Source organism: Salvelinus namaycush, chromosome 20, assembly GCF_016432855.1.
Source record: "Salvelinus namaycush isolate Seneca chromosome 20, SaNama_1.0, whole genome shotgun sequence".
Classification (NCBI taxonomy): domain Eukaryota; kingdom Metazoa; phylum Chordata; class Actinopteri; order Salmoniformes; family Salmonidae; genus Salvelinus; species Salvelinus namaycush.
Window position 1 is genome coordinate 32,184,143 of NC_052326.1, and position 23,231 is coordinate 32,207,373.

The following is a 23,231-nucleotide window of genomic DNA, read 5'->3' on the forward strand; positions in this document are numbered from 1 at the left end:
ATGCCTACTCTTCGCAGATGACCTATGCCTGCGGTCACCCACAGCACATGGCCTACAGCAGAGCCTGGACCTGCTAGAGCAGTACTGCCAGACCTGGGCCCTGGCAGTAAACCACAAAAAGACTAAAATAATGATTTTCCAGAGGAGATCCAGATCTCAGGGAATTAGACCGAAGTTCTCAATTGGTACAAAATATATAGAGTACAGGGCCTCCCGGGTGGCGCAGTGGTCTAGGGCACTGCATCGCTAGCTGTGCCACCAGAGACTCTGGGTTCGCGCCCAGGCTCTGTCGCAGCCGGCCACGACCGGGAGGTCCGTGGGGCGACGCACAATTGGCCTAGCGTCGTCCGGGTTGGGGAGGGTTTGGCCGGTAGGGATATCCTTGTTTCATCGCGCACCAGTGACTCCTGTGGCAGGCCGGGCGCAGTGCACGCTAACCAAGGTAAGCCAGGTGCACGGTGTTTCCTCCGACACATTGGTGCGGCTGGCTTCCGGGATGGATGCGCGCTGTGTTAAGAAGCAGTGCGGCTTTGGTTGGGTTGTGTTTCGGAGGACGCATGGCTTTCGACCTTCGTCTCTCCCGAGCCCGTACGATGAGACAAGATAGTGATTACTAACAATTGGATACCACGAAATTGGGGAGAAAAGGTGGTAACATTTTCAAAAATAAATAAATATATATATATATATATATATATATATATATATATATATATATATATATATATATATATATATATATATATATAGAGTACTGCACACACTACAATTATTTAGGCTTAAAAATAAGCTCAACTGGACACCTTAATGAGGCAGTGATGAACTGAGAGAGAAGGCACGCAGGGCATTCTCCACCATTAAAAAACAAATTCAAATTGAAATACCTATTAAAATTTGGCTAAAACGAATTGAATTTGAACCAATTGCACTTTATGGCAGTGAGGTGTGGGGTCCACTTGCAAAAACAAGATTTCCCCAAATGGGACAAACACCCCATTGAAACCCTGCATGCAGAGTTCAGTAAGATTCTCCTACATGTCCAGAGGAAAACTACAAACAATGCATGCAGGGCAGAATTCAGCCAATATTGACCAAGAATAAAAACTCAAAAAAGAGCAATTAAGTTTTGGAAACATCTAAAATACAGTGCCCCCTCTCATATCATTACCAACCTCTGCAATGCCAAGAGCTGAGCAAAGAAAATAGTCCCCTCATCCAGCTGGTCCTGGGGCTGAGTTCACAAACATGTTCTACTAACACACTAAAGCCTCAGGACCAGAACATCTAATCAATCAGAATAAACCAAATTACAACACAGTCAAAACAAAACTACATTGCTTATTGGGAAACACAAGCACAAACACAAAGCAAAATGCAGTGCTATCTGGCCCTATATCGACAGTACACCGTGGCTAACTATTTGACCATGGTTACTGATCAAAACCTTAGAAAAACCTTGACAAAGTACAGGCTCAGTGAGCACAGCCTTGCCATTGAGAAGGGTAGACACATGAAAACCTGGCTCCCTGTAGAGGAAAGGCTGTGCAACCACTGCACAACAGCAGAACCTGAGACGGAGCTGCATTTCCTGACAGTGTCTGACAGACCAATCAACCTGCACATGTACTCTACTGTATGCTTATTGCTCAATGTATGGTTATTTTGACCCTTGGTTATTGTTGTCCCGTTGACAATTTTGATTCAATTTTTTTTTTCATATTGTAAATATCCAAAGTAAGCTTTGGCAATATGTACATTGTTACGTCATGCCAATAAAGCAAATTGATTTGAATTGAGCGAGACAGAGAGAGCGAGACAGACAGAGAAAGAAAGAGACACAGACAGACAGACACAGAGACTTCTGCTGACATTACACAACAGGCATTGTTGCACATCTCCCCAGGAGCTTGGCGCCGGGCACTTCCGCCTGCACACAAAGGCCTCCAGTGAAAAGGCCCTGCCGCAATAATTGAATCTGCTCCTCACTCACTGCATACTGGTAACGCCATCTACCCCCAACCAGAGGCTATTATATCTGCCCCCTGTGGACCGCCGTTTCCGTTGTGTAAAAAGAAAAGTCAAAAAGAGAGCGAGGGGAGAGGGAAAGGTGAGGGGTGCAGTAGAGGGTTGGGCAGTACTGACCTCAATACACACATTCTCCTAGTAATACTGGGGGGAGAGAGTGTACTACTACTCTCGATGAGCAGCTGATTCAACTAAGTACAAATAAGATGAAGAATGAATACATAAACTGCTTGCAGGTCTAAACCCCGAAAACAAATGGAGATACAGTTTGGGTTTAATAATATTCTCCAACACCATGGTATGAACAGAAAGAGTTCTCCTAAATAACATGGTTAAGTCAGCAGCGAAGGATAAGTAAGGAAAACAGCTGACTGGATTAACTGTAAGACACTTGTGATATTAGGTTCAGATACCCATGGGTTTCTGGGGTTTAACGGAATTATATTAAGCTTACTAGATTCAAATAAGGTAAGACTCTATAAAATTGGAAAGCTATACCACGTTATTGTTTGATTCTGTGCTTGTTTGTAGGGTGACTTATTTTTAAATACCCAAATTCGGGACAAAATATTGATTTTGCAGGACATTCGCAGGACGTTGTACAGGAATTATGAGCACCTAATGAGCAATGGAGAACCTCACAAGTTTGACGAAATTACCTTATCTTTCAATCTAATATAGCTATTTAGTTACTTTTGTAGCTCTTGGTTAGAAGCATGCTTTTTGTAAATTGTTAACTGTCCTCTCTCCCAAGTTTAGCTGGAACTGAGCCCGACAGGATTTGACTAAATGTGATTGGTAGACATGACATTGGCCTATGTCTCGTCTTTTTAAAGTTGCGTTGCACAGAATATCAGATCTCACAACGATTGGAGAAGTGTTTAACATGACCAGTACCTCATCAATATGATCGAAAATGTATCTTGTCAAAAGTGCAACCTGCCTTCATGACTGAAAAAGAAACCGGCTGGAGTGACTCAATGTCAATTATCATTAAATGAATGGAGAGTCTGAAATAGTGGACAAATTAAAATTTGTCAATTAATTACATAAAAATATTAAATATTAAATACAGGACATGTGTGGTTGCTGGATGCGGGACAAAGGGCCAAAACACAGTACTGTCCCACACAATTGGGGCCAGTTGGCCACCCTACCTGTATACTTGTGTAATTGGGGCCAGTTGGCCACCCTACCTGTATACTTGTGTAATTGGGGCCAGTTGGCCACCCTACCTGTATACTTGTGTATTTGGGGCCAATTGGCCACCCTACCTGTATACTTGTGTATTTGGGGCCAGTTGGCCACCCTACCTGTATACTTGTGTAATTGGGGCCAGTTGGCCACCCTACCTGTATACTTGTGTAATTGGGGCCAGTTGGCCACCCTACCTGTATACTTGTGTAATTGGGGCCAGTTGGCCACCCTACCTGTATACTTGTGTAATTGGGGCCAGTTGGCCACCCTACCTGTATACTTGTGTAATTGGGGCCAGTTGGCCACCCTACCTGTATACTTGTGTAATTTGAATTACTATGCAAGTTTCATGTATTCATGAGTCAGCTCACCGTTTTGGCAACAGGGGAGACATTCATGCCAAAGCGCTCTGCCCGCTTCTTCAGGACCTCAACGCTGACCTAACAACACAGAGGGAGGAGAGGGGTTGGTTACAAGCTCCACCAAGAGTAACAGGTGTGCATATACACACACTTCTATTCATAACGACAAAAAACAGTTCTGATCATTTTCATACAGTCTTCTTCTCCTCTAATAAACACAGCAGATGAACTCCTGTTCATAGAGATCCTATTAAAATTACTAGAGGGGCTATGTCATAACCCCTAAAAGTTCCAGAATGGGGTGAAAATGTCAGCCACATTGGTCAGGGAGAAATCCAAACCAGTTTAATTGGAATCAATGCCATTAGAGGCATAATCCAGATTTTTCTTAAGTAGGAAACTAAAAGGTATGCGATATATCAGAAATTCTGTAATATAATTGTTAATCTAAAATATTGTCATATACTGTAATAAATAGAGTTTATACAGGTGTCATGCCTTGCATGTGCAAGCGCCACCACTATTGCCAGTAGTACTATCAAAGCAGTAAAAATTAAATTAAAAAAATAGTCTGCAAATAAGCACACACACACCACGATGTGTTTACAATACCGCTTTGGTAATAAGCCATTATTTGTTTGACCGAATGGGGAAAAAGTCTGAACATTTGAAATAAGATCAGGATCAAAGAAGCAGGATAAAAAAAATTGCTAGGTTGTCTAACATTATTCCCGACATGCGACCATCGCAGAGGCAGTGGAGAAGGGATGGTGATCCTGCTGCTTCTGCCAGCCAGCCATATCCTAAGCAGCTGCACCTGATTCAACCTAGCTAATCAAAAAACATAATAATAATCAATCATTTTGTCAAATTGATGACAGTTTGGAAACTGGGAGGTAGCCTGTCTCCCTACATTGACTTTGGTTTGCAGTATGACAAAGACATTCACAAATATCTTTGATACAGATGTTTTTAGCAACTTTTGGGGTAGCTGGCAAGCTTAAACTTGGTACCTAGCTAGCACCAATGCAACTAGCCTGAAAACAATGACCAGAAACTGCTATCATTTTCAATATTCTAAGCAATGATTTAGGAATCCATGTGACTAAGTATTAGCTAGGCAGCAACTTGTTGTTTTCCTATTGAAATCAAACTGTAGTTCATGAAAATAACTAGTTAGCTAGATAGATAACAAACTAAACAAGCTAGCCAGCTACCTAGCCCTGTTGCCCCAAGCTAACGTTATAAGTAAGCATGGCTAGTAGGTCCGACCATCAACCAATACAGAAACTGGCTTATAAATAAGAGGTATTTTAGATGACACCTAGCTAGCTAGCTATAGCTACTGAAACAGATTATATAGTTTTGCTATGTTTTTGGGGGAGAACATTGTTTGCATCCAACAGCTCGCTAGCTTTTTTTCTAACCAGCACTGTCCCAGAGCTTGGAGAAATGTGTATCTGCCTCGTGCAGCAGGTGCAAGACAACTTTACCAGCATCATAGCATACATATTGGTGAATCGCTGTAATGTATGAAATACGAGTGAGTGTAATCAATGTGTAATAACTACGTAAAAATTGTATGTACGTGCAATTATTAAGTGACGTGCAGTCATATTCAGGTCCTGATTGGTCAACAAGCTTTTTTGACGCATCAAAGTGTTATTTGACGTGTATCTTTTTTGACACACAAAGACCAAACGGTGTTCCATAGCTAACAAACATACAGCGCAGATAAATTGTTAAGTTATTTTACACAATATCTTATCATAGCACTGGCAAACCATAGTTGACCAACTCCCTGACCAAAATGGCTGACCAATCACAAGAAGGTTCATGTCCATTCTAGTATCCTAATTCTATGCTCCTGTTATTCCATGACAATGTTATAGCAGCCTACTGTAAATGTGCGGATTATGTGAGGTGCCATTTTATGTACCGTCACCGTAGGAAAATAAAAAATGAATATAACCCCCCTTGATACTCACAGTTGGTTTGCTATTCGCAACTGGTGCACCTAATAGACAAAGAAAAAAAATCTAATGAATTACACACTTTGGACTGGTCATGCTGAAGGACCTATGAAGGGCTAAAAATCCAACTCACCTGGTGTGGAAGCCGGCGTTGGAGCTGGTAAACCGAACCTGACAAACATCAGATCAATTCAGTTAATATTCACTCACACAACCTACATCTTTTCAACATCCATTTCACTATGCTTTCAACAGTCAGACCAATATGACTTGCCCATGGGGCAGATTATTGCCACATATAATATCTTCGATATTCTTTTAACGTAACTACCTGATATTGTTCACTGAGTAATGACCAAACCTTGATTGTTAACTACCATATTTCATCAATTTGAAGAGGTCAAGAGAAGGGTCAAAAGTGCGACACATTGCTGATGTCTACATGCAAGACGTACAATACTAGATTATCCAAAGTCAACAGATGATCCATTATAATGTGAAATTCAGTCCAGGGGCTCACCTGGCAGCGCGGGCCTCTTTCTTACTATCAGCAGCGGCAGGCAGGTTGAAACGCTCCGCCCTCTTTTGCAGCTTCTGTGATGGACACAAATACAAGTTGAAGATTCATACAAGTACACTTCATCAATGTAGTGCCAATATGGCAGGTACACATTCATCCTGTCAAGGTTTCCAATACCGAGTGAGGATTACTAGAGCTGATGAGAATAACATGGTAGGAAACAATGATTTTAAATCTATTGATACACCAGTTATTCTGTGCATCATGCTACTACATACCTCATCTGCTGGAGCAGTGATTTTCACAACTTTCTTCTCAGCATCCCTAAAGCAAGAAAAAAAATGAATTGAATTAAACCATTAGGGTGGTGAATACAGTATCCAGTGAAAAACTGTAACCCTAGCCTGCCCTCTACTGGTCAAAAATAAACCACTGCACAGCCAGTAGCTACAGTATGTTTCCATGCGTCCAGTGATTGTCGAGTATTCGAAAGTTAGCGTAGAAAATAAATGTGACAATTGCCTGCTAGGGTGCGTTACCGTTTAACTAACTTGTGTGAAAAAAAAAACAGCTGGACATAATGACGTCACCACCCCCCAAAAAAAGTTTAAATAAAAATGTAGTGGCAGAACTGTTTCCATTACCCATTTAGGGTAGTTGCGCATAAATACATTGGCGACAGCCTGTACGCCCTCCCACCTATCTGTTTCATGTCTCAGGTAGCCTGTGAAAGCCAGGGTGGATAGAATGTAATAACTGACTAATATTTGCCATATTCTAATAATTCTCAAGTGCCAACCAATGGTTTATTTACACTACATGACTAAAAGTATGTGGACACCTGCTCGTCAAACATCTCATTCCAAAATCATGGGCATTAATATGGAGTTGGTCGCCCCCTTTGCTGCTATAACAGCCTCCACTCTTCTGTGAAGGCTTTCCACTAGATGCTGGAACATTTTCCTACTGCGACAGTGACCTGCTTCCATTCAACCACAAAAGCATTAGTGAGGTCGGGTATGCTGTAGCTTTAAGGTTTCCCTTCACTGGAACTAAGGGGCCTAGACCGAACCATAAAACAACCCCAGACCATTATTCCTCCTCCACCAAACTTTACAGTTGGCACTATGCATTGGGGCAGGTAGCGTTCTCCTGGCATCCGCCAAACCCAGATTCGTCAGTCGGACTGCCAGATGGTGAAGCGTGATTCAACACTCTAGAGAACGCATTTCCACTGCTCCAGAGTCCAATGGCGGCGAGCTTCACATCCCTCCAGCTGACGCTTGGCATTGTGATCTTAGGCTTGTGTGCGGCTGCTCGGCCATGGAAACCCATTTCATGAAGCTCCCGACGAACAGTTCTTCTGCTAGACGTTGCTTCCAGAGGTGTTTTGGAACTCGGTAGTGGGTGTTGCAACCGAGGACAAACTACTTTTACATGCTTCAGCACTTGGCGGCCCCATTCTGTGAGCTTGTGTGGCCTACCACTTCGCGGCTGAGCCATTGTTGCTCCTAGACGTTTCCACTTCACAATAACAGCATTTACAGTTGACCGGGGAAGTTCTGGCAGGGCAGGTATTTGACGAACTGACTTATTGGAAAGGTGGTATCCTATGACGGTGCCACGTTGAAAGTCACTGAGCTCTTCAGTAAGGCCATTCAAATGCCAATGTTTGTCTATGGAGATTGCATGGCTGTGTGCTCGATTTTATACACCGGTCAGCAACGGGTGTGGCTGAAATAGCCAAATCCACTAATTTGAAGGGGTGTCCACATACTTTTGTATATATAGTGTACATCATCGGTGCCACGGTCCGTGCCATGTTGAAAATTGATCTCCTGTAGGCTATATCGGAAATAATTGGATGGTGAACCTTATTGGCCAACCAGAAAAGCAAGTTAAAGAAATTCAGGCATTCGTGAAAGTCAGGACAAACCTTTTCCTGCAAAGAAACATTTTTATAGTGGATTTATTTTATTTTGCCAGCTGTAGGCATTTAGAATTAGAATTAAATGTGGAGTGGAGCTTTAGATACATGACATCACGTGCCCCACGTACCTTCAAAATTAGTCGGCAATGATTATTTATTGGAAAAAGTTACCATCTTCACTTGTCGCAATAAAGTTGAACAAAAGAAAAATCAACCCCTGTAGAACTGATAAAAATGTATGATCTTTAGAAAATGTTTTCTATATCTGCCGTTTCCAATGATTTTTGCAACATTGCTTTTGTCGAACAAATGTGGATCACTGGAAACCTGTCTATTGAAATAATACCCCAAAGACGTCTTGTACATATGGCAAAAGAAATTGATCAGGAATTGCAATCATAGACAGCAAAAATAACATGCTGACATCAAGCTTAATCTTAACACTGAATTAAGAAAATATGATGTAATGTTGAAAAACTGCTGAATTTACCATGAGAATCATGATAACAGTGATTAGGCCTACTTCAATCACATAATAACCATTAGGACATAAAATATTCTATAGGTAGGTGGGTGTGAGTGAATAGAGTACTGACTTTTCAGGTACAGCTGCCTCTTCTGCGGCCTCTTCTGCAGGTCTTTCATTGATTTCCTCCTCTTTAGGATCGTCCTGTAAATACACACGTGATCTCCACAAATCCTCCACAAATTTAAAAATATTCCAAAATATTGTAATAGTGAAGTATTCCTACCTCTAACTCTCCCAAGACCTCCTCTTCATTCACCTCATCTTCTGGAACATAACATGCTTAATATATATTTTCCTCACATTGTCAAGCCAACAAGCTGGCTGTAAAAACAATCATGTTTATCTGAGCATAGTACATTAGAGAATGCATACTTCACCTGTCAGAGTGAATAATGCTACATATAGTGCATTCAGAAAGTATTTAAACCACTTGAATTTTTCCACATTGTCACAGCCTTATTCTAAAATGTATTAAACAAAATATTCATCAATCTAGACACAATACCCCATAATGACAAAGCAAAAACTGTTTTTTTGAAACGTATTAAATAAAACTAAAACATAAATAACATATTTAAATTAGTATTCAGACCCTTTGCTATGAAACACAAAATTGAGCTCGGGTGCATCCTGTTTCCATTGTTCATCCTTGAGACGTTTCTACAACTTGTGGTAAATTCAATTGATTGGACGTGATTTGGAACGGCACACACCTTTCTAGATAAGGTCCCAGAGTTGACAGTGTACGTCAGAGCAAAAACCAAGCCATGAGGTTGAAGGAATTGTCCGTGGAGCTCTGAGACAAGATTGTGTTGAGGCACAGATCTGGGGAAAGGTAGCAAAACATGTCTGCAGCATTGAAGAACACAGTGGCCTCCATCATTCTTAAATGGAAGAAGTTTGGACCCACCACGACTCTTCCTTGAGCTGGCCGCCCGGCCAAATTGAGCAATCAGGGGAGAAGGGCCTTAGTCAGGGAGGTGACTCAGAACCCGCTGATTACTCTGACAGAGTTCCTATGTGGAGATGGGAGAATCTTCCACAAGGACAACCATCTCTGCAGCACTCCACCAGTCAGGCATTTATGGTAGAGTGTCCAGATGGAAGCCACTCCTCAGTAAAAGGCACATGACAGCCCGCTTGGGGTTTGCCAAAAGGCACCTAAAGGACTCTCAGACCATGAGAAACAAGATTCTCTGGTCTGATGAAACCAAGATTGAACTCTTTGGCCTCAAAGCGTCACGTCTGGAGGAAACCTGGCACCATCCCTACGGTGAAGCATGGTGGTGGTAGCATCATGCTGTGGGGATGTTTTTCAGCGGCAGGGACTGGGAGACTAGTGAGGATTGAGGGGAAAGGATTAACAGAGCAAAGTAGAGAGATCCTTGATAACCTGCTCAGGACCTCAGACTGGAGCGAAGGTTCACCTTCCAACAGGACAACAACTCTAAGCACACAGCCAAGAAAACACAGGAGTGGCTTCGGAACAAGTCTCTGAATGTCCTTGAGTGGCTGAGCCAGAGCTTGAACCTGATGGAACATCTCTGGCGATACCTCTTAATATCTGTGCTCCCCATCCAACCTGACAGAGCTTGAGAGGATCTGCAGAGAAGAATGGGAGAAGCTCCCCAAATACCGGTGTGCCAAGCTTGTAGCGTCATACCCAAGAAGACCCTAGGATGTAATCGCTGCTTCAACAAAGTACTGACTAAAGATTTGAATACCTACGTAAATGTAATTTCAGTTTTTTTTATTTGTAATACATTTGTTAAATTCTAAACCTGTTTTTGCCTTGTCATTATAGGGTATTGTGTGTAGATTGAGGAAACTAAACTATTTCATCAATTTTAGAATAAGGCTGCAATTTAACAACATGTGGAAAGTCAAGGGATCAGAATATTTTTCGAATGCACTGTACATCTATCAAACTAAGATTCAGTTAATTGTAAAAATCAAGAGAATTCATGATACCATCCAAAAAAAGAGTAAGGCTTATATTGCAGTAGTTTTTTAAATTAAGGTGAGTTCAGAAACAAAACAAGAGAATAAGTAGATCTGAGGGAACGTGTTTGTTATTATGCAAAAACAAGAAACCACAGACCGACACCTAAACATGACAATGCATGCTGCTAATAGTGTAATAGATGGAACTGAAGTGAACCCTCCATGTCAACATTCACAGGGCTGGGGGCATTACGCATTCGCAAAAAAAAAATACACATTTAAATTGTACAATCAGCGCTATTAAGAAATTAGTGCGTGTTAATGCAAGAAAGTCAAGTCCACCATACCATGCTCCTCAAGGTATGCCTGCAACCTTCCAATAAGGTCACCTTTGTTTCCTTTCACCTCCAATCCCCTCACAGCACACTCCTGCTTGAGCTCAGCCAACTGAAGGTGAAGTTAGGGTCAACAAATGTATAACACTTTGTTAGTGGAGAGGGTATGCATATAATACAGTAACAAATTAACATGGATTAAATGTTGTTTTTTTAAAGGTAAACTACAACCAACGAACCAAATCAGTGCTATAATAAGGCACATGGCTACCACATGAGTAAACAGTTTTGGCACACAACTCAATGCAGCAATTTGACAACAGACCAAGCTAGGCCTAAAGTACAGATAGTGAAATGTACAATAACTTGCCGTATACGGTGTTACAGGGGCAGTTTTGACAATAATAATGTTAATAACTGCTAGTTATCCAACCAATAATAACGAGCTCAATAAAAGTAAGCTAGTTGGCTATAGAGCAAACTTTGCACACTAACCTTAACTAGCGAACGTATTAATTTGCAAGGTAGAATGTATTTAGCTAGCTAAATTAATTCGTACAGCTAGCTGTTAAACTGACGACGTTCTGTGTTTTACAGTAACGTAAGCCTACTAACGTTAATATGTGCTTATGTCTAGATGGGGATACCGTTTTTTTACTTTAAAAAAAGTTGATTTTAGGCAATTTAGCTAGCTAACCCTAACCATTTTCCTAACCTTAACCTAATTCTCATAGCCTGTTGTGTAAATTCTCCTAAACCTTCTACGAAAAGTCCATTTTGACAAAAGATATATCTCGTTAACTACTGAAACTAGTTAGCACATCAGCCGATAACTTTTAGCTAGCTTCCATTTGCAGGCATATCACACTGCATTACTACCGCACAACTACATTAGCTAGCGTTGTAAACCGTAAAATAAGCATATTTTCAATCACTTGTCAATTTTACATAAAGCTAGATTATGAATAATTCCGTATACATTGAATTGTATTCATTTTTTTTATTTTTTCTCACCTTCAATTTATGGATTTCAACAACGTCGGCCATCTTGTTTGTATCGGGTAGGAGCGGAAACAAAATATCCAATGCGGAATTGCGCTTTACTGAAAGGCGTATTAAAACGACCGATGATTGGCTGTACGCGGCTTGTCTACTCTCGTGTGAAACGGTATAAATGCTGAAAAAGTTCAGTGGTGCTGCCATCTGCCGATACTTTACTAGATTTTAACAAATCAAAATGTAATTCCCTCAGCAGCTAAGTGATTCGTATACTACATAAATAGAAACTCAACATAGAACAATTTCAGAGATTTTACTGAGTTACAGTTCATACAAGGAACTCAGTCAACTGAAATAAATTCGTTAGGCCCTAATCTATGGATTTCACTTGGCTGGGGGCTGCTGAGAGGGAAACGGCTCATTATAATGGCCGGACGGGAGCAAATGGAATGGCATCAAACACCTGGAAACCACATGTTTGATGTAATTGATACCATTCTACTGACTGCGCTCGAGTCATTACCACAAGCCCATTCTCCCCAATTAAGGTGCCACCAACCTCCTGTGCTGGGCAGGGCCATCCATTGGGAGGGGAGCCAGAAACCTCCTGTGCTGGGCAGGGCTGCAGCCATGGGGAGTGGGGAGCCAGCCAATCAGAGTTAGTTTTTCCCCACAAAAGGGCTTTGGCTAAGGAGAAATTCTGACTAACAGGGATAAACACATTTGTACACAAAAATCTGAGAAATAAGCTTTTTGTGCATATGGAACATTTCTGGGATTTTTTGTATTTATTTCAGCTCAAGACATGGGATCAACACTACATGTTGCAATTGTTCAAAGATAATTTACTTGTAACTAACCCTCCTTTTCCCCCTTTTGTTTGTGGCTATACTATAGAACTTCCTAATTAATATGTTGATGAAAAATCTTCAAAATAACACAGACCATATGTTTCATATTGTCACACAATGTTAACCTAACTCAAATGAAGAGCTTGCCAAAAGTTGGCACAGGATTGTGAATGTTAACCCACATATAGTACCTGTAAATATACAAAATTACATTAATTGAAAAGACAATAGAAGAATTGGAACAAGTTTATCTTTATGTATAATCATTAAACATTTATAAAATTGGCATAACAAGTTTGATAAAATCTAAACACAACCCCTTTAATACAAATCGAATGCTGAAACAATTGTGGAGTTTTCCAATCCATTCTCCACTACATAACAAGCACTCATGGCTGTAAAGAAAAAAAAAAAAAAAAACTCACAGGACATCTAATTTATAAAATGCTGGTTTTAGCTGCTGGAATGATTTTTGCAATGGCACCCATATTTCCCTGTGATCTCTCCCATCTTCTGGACTGTACTATTCAGGTGTGGATAAGAGCTGGGGCAGTCCTTATGCTCAGAGGTCTCTCATGGAAAGACCCTGCGCTATGTATTGTCCCTGTCAGTCTGCATGTCTCACAGTCGTAGGTGTGGCATTGGCATGGTGACGTCACGGAAGAACCGATGGACGAGGGCATTTTTAGCAGATATCCTCTTGTTTGGGTCATAGGCCAGCATTTGCTGGAAGAATAAGAAAATGTCATAATAAGGTACAATCTATTAAATGTTTAATCGGCCAGTGACAGCAAAGTGTGAAGCTCTGAGCACTAATTTCAAGTAATTACATTTTATTAACTTTATTGGTACTAGCCCAATACCAAAACATCATTAAAGTGGTCAATGTGGTTAGAGTTCTCACCCCAAGAAGCTCTCTCCCGTCGTCATCCAGAGGGGGCACCACTTTGGACAGCTCCTGCCGGGCCCACTTTGGGAAGGAGGGCTTGTAGTCGGGCATGGAGGTGACCCCTGGCCAGGCCGCCTCATCCGGAGTACCCAGGGTACGGAAGATTCGGAACAGCTGATCGATCTCGGAGTCACCTGGAAACAAGGCCCTCCTAGTGATCTGAAGAACGAATTGGAAAGTTTGGAGATGAAGTGAGACCTTGCTTTATAAAATATTGAAGCGGCAAAATATTATAGCCAGACAATAAATGTACCATTTCAGCAAAGATGCACCCCAAACTCCAGATGTCAACAGCTGTAGAGTAGTATTTGCAGCCCAAGAGAATTTCTGGAGCTCGGTACCATAGAGTTACCACCTGAGAAATGTTAATACATGTTAGTTTCCCTATCATGGGCTCAAAAATCATGAGATGCTCACAGGATCATAACACAAGTGAAACACTAATATTGCTAGCCATTGACCAACTAAAAACCACACAGCAAAATACAGTGTAGTGTATGTATTGTGTATGGTGGGTGTATGCCTCACCTCATGAGTGTAGGTGCGGACAGGCACCCCGAAGGCCCTAGCCAGACCGAAGTCAGCAAGCTTGATCTCCCCCTGGGCATTGATGAGCAGGTTCTGGGGCTTCAGGTCCCGATGGAGAACCCTGTGGGAGTGACAGAAGGCCAGGCCCTGTAGCAGCTGGAACAGGTAACTCTGCAAACACACAGCACACACACCATAATTAGATTCATAGGGAGACAGACAGTCACACAACCTGATAGGTTACCATATTGTTTTCATTTCAGGTGACAAAATGTATGTAGCACTGGCATACAAAATCCAGAACAGAGTTATGCTACAATCTGGTAAAAAAACAAAACCACAACATTACACATACAGAAACATTCAAACAATTGCCATACATTTCCTTTTCACTTGGGTCTTTCACCTTGATAACAATGCAAAGTAGCTAGATGATATGCCCACCTGACAAAGACCCAAGTGGGATTGAAACATGTCTCAAATCACAGTGGGGGCACTGTTGTCCTGTATGGCTCAATTAGAGCATAGCACTTGCAATGTCAGGGTTGTGCATTCAATTCCTGGGGCCACCCAGGAAAAAAAGCTATGCAGGCGTGACTAAGTTGCTTTGGATAAAAGTGTCTGCCAAATGCATCACTCATTCCTTTAAAGGCCTATTGTTTTTTTTGGTCAGTCTAAACAAATTGTGTGTGCAGTGCAGTCTGAATACCTTGACAAGTGGCAAAGCGATACCAGAGACAGAGGAGGAGTCCATGAACTTCTTGAGGTCCTGATGTAGGAACTCAAATACCAGGTACAGTTTGTTCTCTGTGTGGATGACATCACGGAGCCTGTCGGTGTGAAAGTACATAGAGATGTCAATGTAAGCACAATTTAACAGAGAAAGCTGGTGTTTAACATAAGTAGCTCAATGGTACATACTCAACAATATTTGGGTGGCTGAGCTCTTTGAGGAGTGATATCTCTCGGATGGCAGTGCTTGGTACTCCCTCTGTTTCCCTAAGAAAGCATAATATCACACTATCATCCCATTCCTCACAAAGTCAGCCAAATAAATGTGAACATTGCATGGGGCCCATCCATTGTGTAATGTGTATAACATGGTGCAGTTAATAATACCTTTCTTTTCTACATGTGTCTGGATGTGATTTCTAGTTCTAAATAGCTGGATCTACTTATGAGAACGTTACAGTCCATGTGACCAATGCCATATGATAGCAGTAGCTGTCAAGACAGTGACTTGTTTGTCGTACAAAGCTTTAAAAGCTAACTAAGCTATCCAGGTAGTTAGCTATAAGCTAGCATAACATGGGCTACTTTCAAGACTCACTGGTTATCAATTCAGGTCAAGTAACTAGGTAGCGACATAGCCAACTAGGTAGCGACGGAGGAGCCAGCTACTTGCCAAGGTGACAATTAGCTGGCTAACAATAGCCAGCTAACCTAGCTGTCAGTCAGACACCACTTACGTGTCTAGTCTGATTTTCTTGAGGGCAACGGTCTCTCCAGTGACTTTGTTCTTTGCCTTGTACACGACTCCGTACGTCCCTTCTCCAATCTTTTCCACTTTCTGAAATGATTCCATGTCACACAAGTTCTGTTTTGGTTAGCTAGCTAGAGAGCTATCATCTAATACAAACCGCTGTATTTTTGAAAACAAAGAAAAACGTTAGCTAGCTAACGTTAGCTAACAGCAGTATCTGCCTCAAATTCAAGCTAACGTTAGCATGCGAACTAACTAAACTTTTGTGAATAAATCTGCAACTTTGCAACGTTGCCTCCAACGTGTTTCGCCAGGAACAACTTGGAGCGGGAGCCCATCAGGATTATCACACAATAAATAAAAGGAATCAGTTGAGCGGGTTGTAACACTTTCGACTCGAAACAAAAGTAACAGAACCCGCCAGTTCCCGCGTTGTTTATGCCACGCCTTGGATGAACTAGAGAACCGCCCAACTTTCAATATACGACCAATCACTGACAGCCCAATGATCAAAATATTACAACTGAGACGCACATAGAGGAAAGAAATGAACGGTGAATGGATGGAACATTGGACCAAAGACAGTGCCGCTTGGCAGAAACTGCTTCTCCAATCTAGGTTGTGCCTTTAGATTTTGAGAAAATTAACAATTTAGGAATAATGGTTCATGTCTCTCATCGACTTCTCAAGTCCCGGCCTGGTCTGTTTGGTCTCTTTCTTGAGCATTCCCGGAAGTCTTACGATGTTGCGCCTCTGGGTTTGGAAACTCTGTGATTGGACCCTGTTTTTCAGTGAGAATCAGCTGGGTTTATGCCATAGAGATCCTATTAAATTATTAGAGGGAATATGTCACGATCCCTCAAAGTTCCAGAATGGGGCGAAAATGGCAGCAATCTTGGTCAGGGAGAAATAAAAAAAACAGTCTAATTGGAATGAATGGCAGTAGAGGCATAGGTAATGCATTTCCTGCCTTTACTTGTGGAGCGAAATAAAAGTAAGGCATGTGATGTATCAGAAATTGTGTAATAGAATTATAGCCAAACTAAAATATAGTAATATAATTATGAATACAGTTTATACAGGCTTTCTACACATTTTCTGTACAAATAGCCTCTAAAATATATGTAAACAGACCATTAATGTCTCAGATTTTGTTTTCTTGGGGTGTGTTCATAAATTCACTCTGGACTGCCAGAGTGCACGCAGAGTGCAGTCTGGGCTTTAAAAAATCTAATGACTTTTTTTGCAGACGTTTACTGACACCTGTCATACTCAACAGGTGTTGCACCTTCATAAATTCATTGGTTATTCTGCGCTCTGGCACGCTCAGACGAGAGTGGTCTGAAATCGGAGTAGATAGCAGAGTGAATTTAAGAATGCACCCTAGGAAAGCTGTGAATGCTTTTATATGATACAATATCAGTACATGTTGCATTTACAACTTTTCTGCATTGATTGAATGGAATGTTGGCATATTGGCAGTTAATTAGAAACATTTATGGAATAATTTCTCTAAAATTGTCTGGCTAGCTAGCTAACACACATACAGTGCAGATACATTCTTCACATTCATTGTTTTACACAATATCTTATCACAGCACTGGTAAACCCCCCTAAATGTGTCTTATTCATTGCTTTAGCACACTCCGCCAACCCTGATGTCCTAGCCGTGTCTGAATTCTGGCTTAGGAAGGCCAACAAAAATTCTGAAATTTCCATCCCCAACTACAACATTTTCTGTCAAGATAGAACTGCCAAAGGGGGCGGAGTTGCAATCTACTGCAGAGATAGCCTGCAGAGTTCTGTCATACTATCCAGGTCTGTGCCCAAACAGTTTGAGCTTCTACTTTATAAATCCACCTTTCCAGAAATAAATCTCTCACTGTTGCTGCTTGTTATAGACCCCCCTCAGCCCTCAGCTGTGCCCTGAACACCATATGTGAATTGATTGCCCCCATCTATCTTCAGAGTTTGTACTGTTAGGTGACCTAAACTGGGATATGTTTAGCACCCCGGCCGTCCTGCAATCTAACTAGATGCCCTCAATCTCACACAAATTATCAAAGAACCTACCAGGTACAACCCTAAATCCGTAAACATGGGCACCCTCATAGATATCATCCTGACCAACTTGCCCTCTAAATACACCTCTGCTGTCTTCAACCAGGATCTCAGCGATCACTGCCTCATTGCCTGCGTCCGTAATGGGCCAAACGACCACCGCTCATCACTGTCAAACACTCCCTAAAACACTTCAGAGAGCAGGCCTTTCTAATCGACCTGGCCTGGGTATCCTGGAAGGATATTGACCTCATCTCGTCAGTAGAGGATGCCTGGTTGTTCTTTAAAAGTGCTTTCCTCACCATCTTAAATAAGCATGCCCCATTCAAAAAATGTAGAACCAAGAACAGATATAGCCCTCGGTTCACTCCAGACTTGACTGCCCTTGGCCAGCACAAAAACATCATGTGGCGTACTGCGATGGGCATCGAATAGCCCCCGCGAAATGCAACTTTTCAGGGAAGTCAGGAACCAATATACACAGTCAGTTAGGAAAGCTAAGGCTAGCTTTTTCAAACAGAAATTTGCATCCTGAAGCACTAATTCCAAAAAGTTCTGGGACACCGTAAAGTCCATGGAGAATAAGAGCACCTCCTCCCAGCTGTCCACTGCACTGAGGCTAGGAAACACTGTCACCACCGATAAATCTACGATATTCGAGAATTTCAAAAAGCATTTTCCCACGGCTGGCCATGCTTTCCACCTAGCTACCCCTACCCCGGCCAACAGCTCTGCACCCCTCGCAGCAACTTGCCCAAGCCCCCCTCCCCGCTTCTCCTTCACCCAAATCCAGACAGCTAATGCTCTGAAAGAGCTGCAAAATCTGGATCCTTACAAATCATCTGGGCTAGACAATCTGGACCCTCTCTTTCTAAAATGATCCCCCGAAATTGTTGCAACCCCTATTACTAACCTGTTCAACCTCTCTTTCGTATCGTCTGAGATCCCTAAAGATTGGAAAGCTGCCGCGGTCACCCCCCTCTTCAAAGGGCGAGACACTCTAGACCCAAACTGTTACAGACCTATATCCATCCTGCCCTGCCTTTCTAAAGTCTTCGAAAGACAATTGAACAAACAGATCACTGTCCCACCGTACCTTCTCCGCTATGCAATCCGGTTTCCAAGCTGGTCACGGGTGCACCTCAGCCACGCTCAAGGTCCTAAACGATATCATAACCGCCATCGATAAAAGACAGTACTGTGCAGCCGTCTTCATCGACCTGGTCAAGGCTTTCGACTCTGTCAATCACCGTATTCTTATCGGCAGACTCAACAGCCTTGGTTTCTCAAATGACTGCCTCGCCTGGTTCACTAACTACTTCTCAGATAGAGTTCAGTGTGTCAAATCGGAGGGCCTGTTGTCCGGACCTCTGGCAGTCTCTATGGGGGTGCCACAGGGTTCAATTCTTGGTCCGACTCTTTTCTCTGTATATATCAATGATGTCGCTCTTGCCGCGGGTGATTCTTTGATCCACCTCTACGCAGACGACACCATTCTGTATACATCTGGCTCTTCTCTGGATACTGTGTTAACAAACCTCCAAACGAGCTTCAACGCCATACATCCCTCCTTCCACTCCAACTGCTCTTAAATGCTAGTAAAACGAAATGCATGCTCTTCAAACGATCGCTTCCCACACCCGCCCGTACGACTAGCATCACTACTCTGGACAGTTCTGGCTTAGAATATGTGGATTAATACAAATACCTAGGTGTCTGGCTAGACTGTAAACTCTCCTTCCAGACTCACTTTAAGCATCTCCAATCCAAAGTTAAATCTAGAATCGGCTTCCTATTTCGCAAAAAAGCATCCTTCACTCACGCTGCCAAACATACCCTCGTAAAACTCATTATCCTACCGATCCTTGACGTCGGCGATGCAATTTACAAAATAGCCTCCAACACTATTCTCAGCAAATTGGATGCAGTCTATCACAGTGCCATCCGTTTTGTCACCAAAGCCACATATACTACCCACCACCGCGACCTGTATGCGCTCGTTGGCTGGTCCTCGCTACATATTCGTCGCCAAACCCACTGGCTCCAGGTCATCTATAAGTCTTTGCTAGGTAAATCTCCGCCTTATCTCAGCTCACTGGTCACCATAGCAACCAAATCACATGTTATTTGTCACAACAGGTGTAGACTTTACTGTGAAATACTCACTTATGAGCCCTAAAGTAGTAACACAAGAGGAATAAAATACACAAGAATTAAGCAAGAATTAAAATACACAAGAATTAATCACTGTGCAGGGGTACATGGTATTTCAGGTAGATGTGTACATAAAGGCAGGGGTAAAGTTTCTCCCCAAATTGGTAGTTGGGGAGCTTAACCTGGAAGCCAGCCGCAACCAATGTGTCGGAGGAAACACTGTACAGCTGGCGACCTAAGTCAGCATGCATGCGCCCAGAACGCCACAAGGAGTCGCTAGAGCGCGATGGGACAAGGACATCCCAGTCAGCCATACCCTCCCCTAACAATGCTAGTCCAATTGTGCACCACCTCAAGATTCTCTCGGTCGAGGCCGGCTGCGACACAGCCCGGGATCGAAGCCGGGTCTGTTGTGATGCCTCTACCACTGCGATGCAGTGCCTTAGACCGCTGCACCACTCAGAAGGCCAGGATAGATAATAATAAGAGTAAAATAAAGAACAGAGAAGCAGCTTTATATGATGAGGGTGAAAGTGTGTGTGTGTGTGTGTGTGGCGTGTGCGTCTGTGTGTGTGTGTGTGTGTGTGTGTGTGTGTGTGTGTGTGTGTGTGTGTGTGTGTGTGTGTGTGTGTGTGTGTGTGTGTGTGTGTGTGTGTGTGCGTGCGTGCGTGCGTGCGTGCGTGCGTGCGTGCGTGCGTGCGTGCGTGCGTGCGTGCGTGCGTGCGTGCGTGCGTGCCGGATGTTCCGGTTTTCAGGGGAAATGGAAAGAGAGCCTGTGACGTGACTTTTGCTTTTGGAAATGAGAAAGGTGACACCACTCTTAGCTCCTCCATTTTTTTCCCCTCGTCAAGACCAGTATGTAGGGGGGGATCTAGTTTCAGGCATTTATTTTACTTCTGCTACGTTAGGTTAAGTCTTCAGTGATGTGGACGCAAGGAACTTGAAGCTCTCAACCCGCTCCACTACAGCCCCCTCGATGTGGATGGGGGTGTGCTCTCCCCCCTATTTCGTGTAGTCCACGATCAGCTCCTAAATCTGACTGACGTTGAGGGAGAGGCTGTTGACCTGGCACCACACTGCCAGGTCTCTGACCTCCTCCCAGTAGACCGTCTCATCACCATCGGTGATCAGGCCTACCACCATTGTGGTAGCAAACTCGATGATGGTGTCGGAGTCGTGCATGGCCATGTAGTTGTGGTTGAACAGGGAGTATAGGAGGGGACTAAGCACACACACCTGAGGGGCCCCCATGTTGAGGGTCAGCGTGGCGAAGGTGTTGTTGCTTACCCTCATCACCTGGGGCTGGCCCGTCAGGACATCCAGGATCCAGTTGCAGAGGGAGATGTTCAGTCCCAGTGTTCCGAGCTTGATGATGAGCTTGGAGGGGACTATGGTGTTGAACGCTGATCTGAAGTCTATGAACAGCATTCTCACATAGCTATTTATCCTCTTGTCCTGGTGGGCGAGAGCATTGGGAAGTGCAATTGAGATTGCTTCATTTGTGAATCTGTTGGGGCAGTATGCAAATTGGAGTGGGTCCAGGGTGTCTGGGATGATGGTGTTGATGTGTGTCATGACCAGCCTTTCAAAGCACTTCATAATTACAGCTGTGAGTGCTAAGGTACAATAGTCATTTACAGTTTTTTCCAACTGCTTTCACACAAAATCTTTTCATGTCACACGATTTTTGAAACCTCTCACTCAAAGTGCAAAACTACACACCAAATATCCAAAACCATAAGCTATTTCTCAGCCTTTGACTCAGTTGTCAATTGCATAAAACACTTTTTTCAAAACACTACACACAATTCTCTACCTAAAACACAAAAATCTAACAGGAAGTGACTTGCTTTCCTTTTCCAAACACAACCAATCAAAATGCTACACTTATTCACCAGGTCACACACACACTCCTCACATGTGCAAACACTAATAGCTTAACTTTTCACTAACTATCACTGCTTTACTGTAGTATAGGCCTATAAATAGGTCAAAGGTCAGATTACCTGTTTTGAACAATGGATGCCAACAATGGACAGAGAGCAAGAGGAGTAGGAGGGAGAGGAAGAGGAAGAAGAGGACAAGGGTAAAGAAGAGAAGGAAGGAGAGCCATCTCTGATGAGATTAGGGCAACACTTGTTGATCATGTGATCAACCACATTTTGACCATGAGAGAGGCTGGACTGAGAGTCCAGCCCAACTTGAGGCGATTTACAGCGTCCATAATTCGAACCTTCAGAAATGAGAACAGGTATGCAACTATCTAATGACTATTTTAGCATTACAGTAATGTACTGTAAAATACGTATGACTGCATAGTATTGCATAAACATTTGTAACTCTAAGCCATCAATTTATTGCACTGCATTGAATGAATGAGGTTGGTTATCATGCTGTACTACATTTTTTTGTACATTGTTTACAGTTCCTATGATGAACACATACTGTAATTGAATTCTGTACAGAGTGGAAAGGCAAAGACATCATGGAGGACGAGGATGTTTGTTTACTGATGTCCAAGAGACTGCAATTATAAATATGGTTTTGGCCAACAATCCAATTAGGATTCGAAAGATAAAAGAGCATATCTTGAATAATGACACCATATTTAACAACATCAATACTGTAAGCCTGTCGACCATACAATGCATCCTCCAACGGCACCGAGTGACGATGAAACAACTTTACAAGGTGCCATTTGAGAGAAACTCTGACAGAGTCAAGAATATGCGACATGACTTTGTAGAGGTATGTATTCAACACTACTTCCAGTACTTCAGACATACCATATTTACTCATCTGTATATCCTTTTGTCTGTTACAGAGAGTATTGGAGTTGGATGCCCATGTAATTCGCCATGAATTTATTTATGTGGATGAGGTTGGCTTCAACCTCCCCAAAACCAGGCACCGCGGAAGAAATGTAATAGGACAGCGTGCAATTACCAATGTTCCTGGACAGCGTGGGGGTAATATAACTATGTGTGCTGCCATCACTCAAAACGGGGTCCTCCATCACAATGCCACACTGGCCATATGCTCACTTTTCTGGATGCAATTTACACAATGCTTGTCCCTGATCCAGATCAGGAGCCTGCTATATTTGTGGTTTTATGGGACAATATTAGTTTTCTACCGGGCTGTTCTGGTCCAAAACTGGTTTGCCACCCATCCACAATTTGTAGTTTTGTACCTACCCCCATATTCACCTTTTCTAAATCCCATAGAGGAATTCTTCTCAGCCTGGCGCTGGAAAGTGTATGATCGCCAACCCTATGCCCGCATGCCGCTTCTCCAGGCAATGGAGGACGCATGTGGGGACATAGAGGTTGCCTCTGTCCAAGGTTGGATATACGCCATGCTAGGAGATACTTCCCTCGATGTTTGGCAA

At 42.7% G+C, this 23,231-nt stretch overlaps 2 protein-coding genes across 4 annotated transcripts in view; both read right to left on the reverse strand.

Moving 5' to 3' along the window:
* Nucleotides 1–11,922, reverse strand: part of LOC120065255 (SAP domain-containing ribonucleoprotein-like) — a 49,794-nt gene extending 37,872 nt beyond the window's left edge. For 2 of the 3 annotated variants that reach the window (XM_039016088.1, XM_039016090.1), the window contains exons 1-9: nucleotides 11,830–11,922; nucleotides 10,828–10,927; nucleotides 8,760–8,800; nucleotides 8,604–8,677; nucleotides 6,356–6,401; nucleotides 6,078–6,151; nucleotides 5,691–5,728; nucleotides 5,573–5,601; nucleotides 3,594–3,662 (exon numbers count right to left, since the gene is read on the reverse strand). In XM_039016088.1, coding sequence (XP_038872016.1) covers nucleotides 3,594–3,662; nucleotides 5,573–5,601; nucleotides 5,691–5,728; nucleotides 6,078–6,151; nucleotides 6,356–6,401; nucleotides 8,604–8,677; nucleotides 8,760–8,800; nucleotides 10,828–10,927; nucleotides 11,830–11,862 — 504 coding nt within the window. In that variant the 5' untranslated portion in view covers nucleotides 11,863–11,922. The remainder of the gene's footprint in view (nucleotides 1–3,593; nucleotides 3,663–5,572; nucleotides 5,602–5,690; nucleotides 5,729–6,077; nucleotides 6,152–6,355; nucleotides 6,402–8,603; nucleotides 8,678–8,759; nucleotides 8,801–10,827; nucleotides 10,928–11,829) is intronic. The other variant, XM_039016089.1, reaches the window with a different exon arrangement.
* A 657-nt stretch (nucleotides 11,923–12,579) lies between these two features.
* Nucleotides 12,580–16,051, reverse strand: LOC120065256 (cyclin-dependent kinase 2). Its single transcript, XM_039016091.1, has 7 exons — nucleotides 15,612–16,051; nucleotides 15,064–15,141; nucleotides 14,852–14,972; nucleotides 14,143–14,313; nucleotides 13,868–13,969; nucleotides 13,570–13,773; nucleotides 12,580–13,391 (listed from the first exon to the last, which is right to left on the reverse strand). The coding sequence occupies exons 1-7, from the start codon at nucleotides 15,725–15,727 to the stop codon at nucleotides 13,287–13,289; spliced, it is 897 nt and encodes a 298-aa protein (XP_038872019.1). The 5' UTR covers nucleotides 15,728–16,051; the 3' UTR covers nucleotides 12,580–13,286.
* Between the last annotated feature and the right edge of the window lie 7,180 nt (nucleotides 16,052–23,231).